A 9552-nucleotide genomic window follows, 5' to 3' on the forward strand; every position below is an offset into this window, starting at 1 on the left:
TCGCTGGTGAAGATTTTCTCCCATTCTGTGGGTTTTCTGTTTGTTTCCTTGGTTGTCTCCTTTTCTGTACAGAAGCTTTTTAGTTTAATGAGGTCTCACTTGTTAATTCTTGCCCTTGTTTCCTGAGCAATTGATGTCCGGTTTAGAAAATCCTTTCTTACGACTATATCTTGTAGGTTTTTCCAAATGTTTTCTTCTAATGGTTTCAGAGTTTCAGGCTTTACATTGAGGTCTTTGATCCATTTGGAATTGACTTTTGTGCAGGGTGAACGATAGGGGTTTAGTTTCATTCTTCTACAAGTGGAGATCCAGTTTTGCCAGCATCATTTGCTGAACATGCTGTCTTTCCTCCAGTTAATGTTCTTGGCCCCTTTGTCAAATATCAGGTGGCTAAAATTGCAATTACTCATATTTGGGTCTTCAATTTTGTTCCATTGGTCTATGGGTCTATTTTTATGCCAGTACCATATTGTTTTTATGACTATAGCTCTGTAGTAGAGCTTAAAATCTGGTATAGTAATCCCCCCAGCATTGCTCTTAGTTCTCAGGGTTGTTTTGGCTATCCGGGGTCTCTTGTGCTTCCATATAAATCTACGACATCCCCTCCCCCATTTTCCCACCTCCCTCCCTCTGCCACCCCTACAGGGACATGGATCTTTTTCTATCTCTGGTGACAGAGCCATCAGCCACCACAGTGCCTACCTCCTGTGCAGTGCACTTTTGTACTATCCATTGGCTCTGGTGTGGCCATCAGACCCTTCCTCATCCCATTTCCTCCCCCAGAAATGTCTGCTTGTCTAGATCCCAGTTATTCCATTTGGTTGACTCCCACAGGTGATGAACAAAGCCAAGTATGGTCCAATGTGGATGTCCTCCTTTGGGCTTCAATCCTTTGTGAACCTGGCCAGTGCCCCACTCATAGAGCAAGCGATGCGGCAGGAGGGCAAGTACCCCATAAGGGACCACATGGAGCTATGGAAGGAGCACCGGGATCGTCAGAGCCTCCCCTATGGGCTCTTCATCAAGTGAGCTGGGTCTGGAGGGACTGGAACAGGGTACCAAAGGACCAGGGTGAGAGTGGGCACAGGCAACAGTCAGATGCAGGGCAGAGAGAGGCCTCCCTGAGTTCTCTGAGCCTGCTGCTTGACTAGAAAGCTGACATTGGGGTGGGCTGAAACCCAGGGACACTTTTTCCTACTAATGCATTGTGTCATTTTGGATAGGTGAATAGTTTCTTTTTTCTTGTATTTATGTTTCTGATCTGTAAAGTAGCCTGTTTGTACTAGAACATTTTCAAAGATGTTTTCAGATTTGTTTGTTTGTTTGTGGTGCTGGGGCTTGAACCAAGGGCCTCATGCTTGCTCGGCAAGTACTCTACCACTCAGCTACATCCCCAGCCCTTTCTATGACTTTGAATTTTGAGGCAGGGCCTTACTAAGTTGTCCTAAACAGTTTGGGATTATAGGTCTGTACCATTAGGTCTGGCTTCAGATCCTTTTTTATTTTTACATTGTGGTTGAAATATGTTGATTTGTAGTTGAGAAAGTATCATTACCATTTAGTTGAGAGGGCTCCATTTAACTTCACTGTGAGACATACTTTATGAAATTAACAAATTGTTGGCTATAAGCTTTATGGATATCCTACACACACATAGACACACAGATGGACAGATAGACACATGACACACACACACACATACAAAGATAGATAATGGTTTCAGTTATGTCTAGAAAATTTAATATTATTCTGGTAAGGGCTTTTGAAGGATGTTATATTTTGAAGTTTATGTTATATAGTTCTGAGGTCACTGAAGTAGATAATGGGAATTATTGGTGATAAACTATTGCCAATGACACAGCTTGTAATTGGGTATGTTCAGATTTCTTTTGGGTACACTGTATCAATAAACTCCCAAACCAGCAAGTGGCTTTCCAAACTATTCATGATAAGTTGACAACCATAGCTTCTACAGTGATCATAACTAGGTATTTGGGTATGCCAGGCCTCAGGCTGGTCTCTTGACATTCCTGACTTTATTTCACCCTCACAACAAGCCCATGAATGGATAGTATTATTATCCTTGTTTTATAGATGGAGAAACTGAGGTCAAGGGAGGTTTTACATCATGTGTCAGAGCTGACACACCTAGCCAGTGCTAGGGTATGACTGCCTGATTCTGGACCATAGCCTTGATACTTTGGGAAAGAAAATGACTTGATCACAAGGTTCACTGTAGCTGTCTTTGATGTCCATAGCTTTACTCAAGCAAGTCTTTCTTTTTCCTGTCTTCTTTACAGAAGGACAGTTTCAGAACTCAAAAAATTCTTAGGACCTTTGAAGTTCTAGGAAGAGAAGAATGTTCAGACCTCCTTACTTGACCTCTGACCCTGAGGGCTAGATTGGGGCCACCTGGATCTGACTTGACAGCTCAGATTTAGAATTGCAGCTGGGCATGATGTAGGACCCTTTGGGGGTCTAGTTATATTTACTATTCTAAAGTCATTTCTTTTTGGTGTTTTTGAGACAAGGCTTCTTTGTAGCTCCAGCTGGCCTGGAACTTGCTATGTAGACCAGGCTAGCCTCGATCTCACAAAGATCTGTCTGTCTCTGCCTCCCCAGTGCTGGGACTAAAGGCCTGTGCTACCACGCCTAGTTAAGCTACTTTTCTAAGTATATTCACTTGTATGCGTTTAAAAACTAGTTTGCACTGGGAATCCCAGCATTTAGGATGTAGAAATTGGAGGATCGAGAGTTCACGGCCATGAGACCCTGTCTCAAAAAAAAAAAAAGAGCAAGATTCTGGTTTTGTGGTCCCCCCTTCTTCCCTTTTCTTTTCTTTTCTTTTCTTTTCTTTTCTTTTCTTTTCTTTCTTTTCTGAGACAGAGTTTCATACAGTTCAGGCACCCCCAAAAAACACTTTGTAGTAGAGCGTGCTCTTGAACTCCTGTTCCTTCTGCTTCTACCTACCAAGTTACAGGTGAATTACATGTGTATGCCACCACACTTGGTAGTTTTGTGGTTCTTAGATTACATCATTTAAAGTTGGTGGTGATTGCATTATCCTAAACTCTAAGAGTCTGAGATTTCCCTCAACTCTATGAGGACCTTGAGGTGGGAAGATCCCATTTATTCGTCTCATGCTTACTTGTGCTTGTTCTCCATGTTCAGACAGGGAGAGCAGTGGTACCATCTACGCCAGGCTCTGAACCAGCGACTGCTGAAGCCAGCCGAAGCTGCACTCTACACAGATGCATTCAACGAGGTGATTGATGACTTTATAACTCGGCTGGACCAGGTGCAAGCAGAGAGTGCCTCCAGGGATCTGGTACCTGATATGGCTCACCTCTTCTACCACTTTGCCTTGGAAGGTACTCTTGATGGGAAAGGCTGGGGGCAGAAATGGGCTCTTCTAGGCTCTAGATTCTCTGTCCCATGGCTTTGCCTGCTGGGATGCCTCTGTACTTCCCAGCCATCTGCTACATCCTCTTTGAGAAACGGATTGGCTGCCTGGAGCCCTCCATCCCCAAGGACACCTCCACCTTCATCAGATCTGTTGGGCTCATGTTCAAGAACTCGGTCTATCTCACTTTCCTTCCCAAATGGACTCGTCCCCTGCTGCCCTTCTGGAGGCGATACCTGAACAGCTGGGACGTCATCTTCTCTTTTGGTGAGGTGTCCCGGTCTTGGGCCAGGGAAGGAAGATGGCTTCTCTGAAGTCCTTCTCTCATGCCACCAAGCTCTCAGGGTGGCTTAAACCTCATCTTCTCTTTCCGTGGCTCCTGCAGGGAAGAAGCTGATTAATCAGAAAGTCAAGGAGGTTGAAGCCCAGTTACAGGCAGCTGGGCCAGATGGGGTCCAGGTATCTGGCTACCTGTACTTCTTGCTGACCAAGGAACTCCTCAGTCATCAAGAAGCCATCAGCACATTTCCTGAATTGCTCTTGGCTGGTGTGGACACTGTGAGAAATTTCTGTCCTGTACCAACTCCCCGTCACCCCCACCTGATCCTGACCTTCATCTCTCAGCTTCTCCAGCATCACTATGGTTGTTGGCCCAGATGAGGCAGGCAGAGCTGGCCCTTTTCTAAGGGAAGTTCTACCAACTCTTGGGTTCTCTGGCTCTGTGTGACAGCTGGGAGATTTCACCTCATATAATTTCATCTTGCTGCAAGTTAGGTGGAGAGTTAGCAGTACCTACTGTCCCCAGGGGACCCATTTCTAGTGCTTTGCCTCACATTTTCTCCTTATTATGGTCCCTTCTGTAGCTGAGGTACCATCTTCTCTATTCTCTACATCAGTCCTCATCCCATCTGTGGGTCCCCAGGAACCCTCATCTCTTTTTCCATCCTGGTGGCAAACCAGCTTTCTCTTACATTGTATACACACCCACTCATACAACCCTCCCACTATTTAACCAGCCTCTTCCCTAGAAATTGCCCCCTCTCTTCATCTCCCATTCTGTCTCCTAGACATCCAACACATTGACATGGGCCCTGTACCACCTTTCAAAGAACCCAGAGATCCAGGAGGCTTTGCACAAGGAAGTGGTGGGTGTGGTACCCTTTGGGAAGGTGCCCCAGCACAAGGACTTTGCCCACATGCCTCTCCTCAAAGCTGTGATTAAGGAGACCCTGCGGTAGGATGTAATGCCATGTGATTGGGTTTTTATGTGGTAGTAATCAGACAGGAATGGAAAGTGGGGGCTACCTGGGGCTGGGGCCTAGGGTCAAGAATGAGATGGGAATTGAAGCCAAGCACCAGAAAGCAGGGAGGAGTCGGACTCTCTTGTACCCAATCTGGATGCAAAGCCTAGACTTTCTTTTCCCTGCAGCCTCTACCCTGTGGTCCCCACAAACTCCCGGATAATGGTGGAAAAGGAAACTGAAATTGATGGCTTCATCTTCCCTAAGAATGTGAGTAGGGCTAGAGAGCCCACCAGCCCAGGAGTGCCTGTAGTCCTTGCTGATGGGTCACTCTGTCTGTTCTTCCTCTGTAGACCCAGTTTGTGTTCTGCCACTATGTGGTGTCCCGGGATCCCAGTGTCTTTTCTGAGCCTGAGAGCTTCCAGCCTCACCGATGGCTGAGGAAGAACGGGACTAATAACCACAAGTTCCAACACCCATTTGGCTCTGTGCCCTTTGGTTATGGGGTCCGGGCCTGCCTGGGCCGCAGGATTGCAGAGCTGGAGATGCAACTGCTGCTGTCAAGGGTGAGCAGAGATGGGTGGGAGGGTTGTGTGGGTCAGGTAAGGAAGGTAGAGGAACTCAAGGGGAGGCAAGACAGGGAAGTCCAGGGTAGACATGTGCAGGGCAAGCAATAGATCAAGATCCTACCAGCCTCTGCCCTCTCTCTCCCTGCTAGCTGATACAACAGTATGAGGTGGTCCCAGCCTCTGGGATGGGGGAGGTGAAGAGTATGGCCCGAATTGTCCTGACTCCCAACAAGAAGGTGAGCCTGCGCTTCCTGCAGAGACAGTGCTGAGATGGGCTACCTCTATGGGCTTGCACAGAAACCTGGCACAGCAGCCCCTGGCCAAGCTCATGTCAAATGTCAAGATTTCAGATTCAACAGAGGAGCTCTGTGCCCTTCCCACATATCTTAAACTTCTGACTTGATTACCACTAAGCAGTGCCACTCAGACAATAGAGTGCCTCATATTGCATTGATGCCATTGGGTAAAATTTTAAATAAAATCTAGAATACTAGTTTTGGGGGGAGTCTTTGTTCTTTTTGTTCACTCAGCATCTAATGCTTTTCCTAGTTGGCAGATGCCTTTCTGCATCTTGGAGTCATGGTGGGTGGCCCTGCTGGATCCCCTCCTTGGAGCCTGAAAGTACCACATGCTTCTATTCAATGGAAAGCCATTGTGGACATCCAAGAAGGGCACTGAGACAATCCACTTCAGTTGTAGACAGTCAAAGTCATCAGCCAGGTGTCATGGTGTGCACTGTAGTCCCAGCGATGTTGGAGGCTGGGGTAGGCAGGTTGCTTGAGCCCAGAGCTCAACAGAGACCCCATCTCAAACATAAAATATAAGATTAAATAATAACTAAAATAGCGGCTGGAGAGACAGCTCAGTGGTTAAGAGTGTTTACCTGCTCCTGCAGAAGACCTGGGTTTGGTTTCCAGCCCTCACATGGTGGCTAGCAACCACCTGTAACTCCAAATACAGAGGATATGTTGCCCTCTCCTGGCCTTCATGGTCACTGCACTCACATGAACATATACACACAGGCATACACACATATATAGAATTAAAAACAAAATCTTAAAATAGGTCAATGAGATGGCTCAGCAGGTAAAGAGCCTATGGCTAAGTCTGCTGACCTGAGTTCCATCCCCACATGGTAGAGGGAGAGAACCAACTCCTACAAGTCTTCTGACTTACACACACATACACACATACAAATAATAATAAATGTAATAAAAATAAAGTGTACCCACTTTTGAGAGAATGTGATGAGAGGGAAGAGTTGGTTGCAAATCTGCTGGAAGTGCTTTAGGCTAGACTCTAGTGGCCTCCTCCAATGGAGCACTTTACTCTCTGGGCCACAATTAGGAGGCTGAGAGTTGAGAAGTTATCATGTGTAACTAGTGGCTCTAGCACTGAAAGGCTGTATGTGAGTCACCCTGCCTGACAGAAGCTATTGAAGTCAGTAGTGACTTTGGACCTGGATATGGACTTCTACTGATGCCTCTCAATCATCCTTGACCCTAGAAAGAAATGTCCTCACTCCTATCCTCCAAATCCCTTGCATATCCTGCCCACAAACTGCAGGGGAGGCTGGGAATTGGAGTTTTTAGCTCTCCAGTGCCCCTCAAATAGCAAGCCCATCAGAAGAAAAGGGAATTGGTATTGATGGAGACCAGCACAGCACAGCATCAATCCTGGAAACTCAGTGAGTCTCAACTCCAGAAGTAAATTTTTTCTGGGTCATAGAAAATAGTAAAGTTGACTTTTTTTATGCTTATGGGATTAGGATTAGATCCATTAAAAATTTCCATCACTGCCTTGATTCAAATTGTCAGTGGCTCTCCCAGCCCTCAGGCCAAATTCAAAGCTCTCCTAAGACCAAAGCTGCCCTGGTACTGTTTCCCCACCCCCCACGCCAATACCCACTGGAGACACACTTTCCATAGTTAAGCCCAACAGCCGGGCATCTCCCCAAGCACTTTATGGCCCACATGGTCTCAGGGCTTTGCATTCACTGTCCCCTCCTGAAATAACCTTGTCTTCACCAACTATCACATCCTCCTAGGGAACTTGCTATTCCTGGTACTCAATGTCCTGGCCTCCCTGGTACTTCTGGGGGATGGTGAGTGCTTTCTCTGTCTCCTCCTTGTGTCTCCCTTCTTCAGAGCATCCACTCTGTACACCTGGCCGTTTCCCAGGCCAGCTGTACATGCCTTCCCCCTCCAGAAGCTATAAATCCAGCCCCTTTCAGTTTGGAGCCAAGTCTAACTGGTCTTCTCTGGTGAAACAACATCATAGCAAGAGTGTGTGCTGTTCTTGCAGAGGACCTGAGTTCAGTTTCCAGAACCCATGTTGGGTTGCTCCTAACTACCTATAACTATAGCTCCAGGGGAATCTGACAGCCCAGGCCTTTGTGGGCACCCACACTAATGTGCATATACCCACATATAGACACATATACATATAATTAAACATTAACATTTTTTTTATTTTTTGTGTATGAGTGTATTGTCTGCATGTGTGTAAGTACGCTCATGTCATGCAATACCCACAGAGATCAGAAGAAGGTATCAGATTCCTCTGGAACCAGAGCTACAGATGGTTGTTAGCCTCCATATGGATGCTGGTAATCAAACCCAGGTCCTCTGTAAGAACAGTCAGTGCTCTTAACCGCTGAGCCATCTATCCAGCCCCCAAAATTAACATTTTAAATTAAATAAAAAGAAGGCAATCCTGTTACTTGTGACAACATGAATGAATCTGGAGGACATTACCTTAATTGAAATAAGCCGTGTACATATAGTGTGTTGATTCTATGTGCTTATAGGTGGTGTCTGAAAAAGTCAGTCATAGGATCAGAGACTAAAATGATGGTTTTAAGAAGAATAAATTCAGTAGATCTGTATATGTCATGGTACAATAGTTATCACTATAATTAATAACATAGACTTGAAAATTGCCAATGGAATAAATGTTAAGTGTTCTTAACACACACACACACACACACACAAAATAATAAGCCCAAGAGGTGATGTTTATATTGGATAGTCTGATTTAGCTATAATGTTCATGAATATGAAAATGTTGAGCCATGCCCTTGTTTTTCTTAAAGATTAATTTTTTGCCAGGTGTGGTGGTGCATGCTTTTAATTCCAGCACTCGGGAGGCAGAGATAGACAGATCTCTGTGAAATCAAGGCTAGCCTTTTCTACATAGTGAGTTACAGGGACCCTGTCTCAAAAAACAAAACAAAAAAGATTTATTTAAAAATTTTTATTCATGTGTATGTGTGTGTGTGTGTGTGTGTGTGTGTGTGTGAGTGTCTGCTGTGTGTGTGAGTGTCCAAGAGGGCCAGAAGAGGGAATCAGATCTCTTGGAGGTGGATTTACAAGCAGTTCTGAGCTGCCTAATATGGGTGCTAGGAATGGAACTCAGATCCTCTACAAGAACAACATATGCTCTTAACTGCTGAGCAGGATCTCTCATTGAAGGCAGAGCTCACTGACTGGTTAAATTGTCTTAGCCTGCAAGCTCTGGCAATCCACTGTCCACACACTCACACATATACTCTTGCCCTAGGGTTACAGTCATGTACAACCACACCTAGCTTTTGCATGAGTGCTGGAGATCCAAACTCAGGTCCTTGTGCTTGCACCACAGGCACTTTACCAACAAAACCATCTCCCTAGTCCCAGTAATTTTAAGTCTCTTGTTTTTGTGTGTGTATTTTGTTTTTGGTCTTTTTGAGACAGGGTCTCCCTGTAGCCCCAGCTGGCCTAGAACTCACTATGTAGACCAGGCTGGCCTTCTAAGTCTCTAGTTTTTACAGAAAACAGAATTTCCACCTCAGCTCAGGAAATGAGGATCTCTTGGAATGAGGCTCTGGTCCCTGCACGTCAGCAAAGCTTCTTTGATGACCAGAAGCACATCAAAGGTTGTGAATGGTAGAAAAGAGAAACCAAAGGAGACATTGTGAATCCAGCTTAGAGGCCACAGACAATCAAGAGAGGCCTCAGAGGAAGAGCAGAGCATGGAGGCAATGATGCCAGTTCAGCCTTGGTTCATATGCAGGAATGAGAGGGTGGAGGGGGGCAGGTGACACACAGGACACTTCTGTGCAAGGACATTATGGCAAGTCAATGGCTCTCTTCTGGCAGCTATGAGGGATGTCAGGACTGGGCTGGGAGTGGAGGGAGCTCCATCGAAGGTGGGGTTTGAGGCAATTGGGTGGAATAACATCTCACAGAAGTACTCATAACTTGTTGGATCGTCAGGACAGTGCCCCCAGGCAGGTAGAGTTCTCTAAGGAAGGCACAAGGGGGCCAGGGGAAGGATCCAAGGCCTCCCTCAGCCTTGC

General features: G+C 45.9%; 1 protein-coding gene across 1 annotated transcript in view; it reads left to right on the top strand.

Annotated features, from left to right (window-relative positions):
* Window positions 1-5706, top strand: part of LOC103727727 (sterol 26-hydroxylase, mitochondrial) — a 41305-nt gene extending 35599 nt beyond the window's left edge. Inside the window, exons 2-9 of the mRNA XM_008825733.3 lie at window positions 835-1025; window positions 3172-3371; window positions 3473-3670; window positions 3789-3961; window positions 4471-4637; window positions 4833-4914; window positions 4998-5210; window positions 5363-5706. Of these exons, the coding sequence (XP_008823955.1) occupies window positions 835-1025; window positions 3172-3371; window positions 3473-3670; window positions 3789-3961; window positions 4471-4637; window positions 4833-4914; window positions 4998-5210; window positions 5363-5482 (1344 nt within the window). The 3' untranslated portion in view covers window positions 5483-5706. The remainder of the gene's footprint in view (window positions 1-834; window positions 1026-3171; window positions 3372-3472; window positions 3671-3788; window positions 3962-4470; window positions 4638-4832; window positions 4915-4997; window positions 5211-5362) is intronic.
* Window positions 5707-9552: the final 3846 nt, after the last annotated feature.

The sequence above is a fragment of the Nannospalax galili genome, unplaced genomic scaffold (assembly GCF_000622305.1).
Source record: "Nannospalax galili isolate Female #2095 unplaced genomic scaffold, S.galili_v1.0 scaffold127, whole genome shotgun sequence".
NCBI classification, from domain to species: Eukaryota; Metazoa; Chordata; class Mammalia; order Rodentia; family Spalacidae; genus Nannospalax; species Nannospalax galili.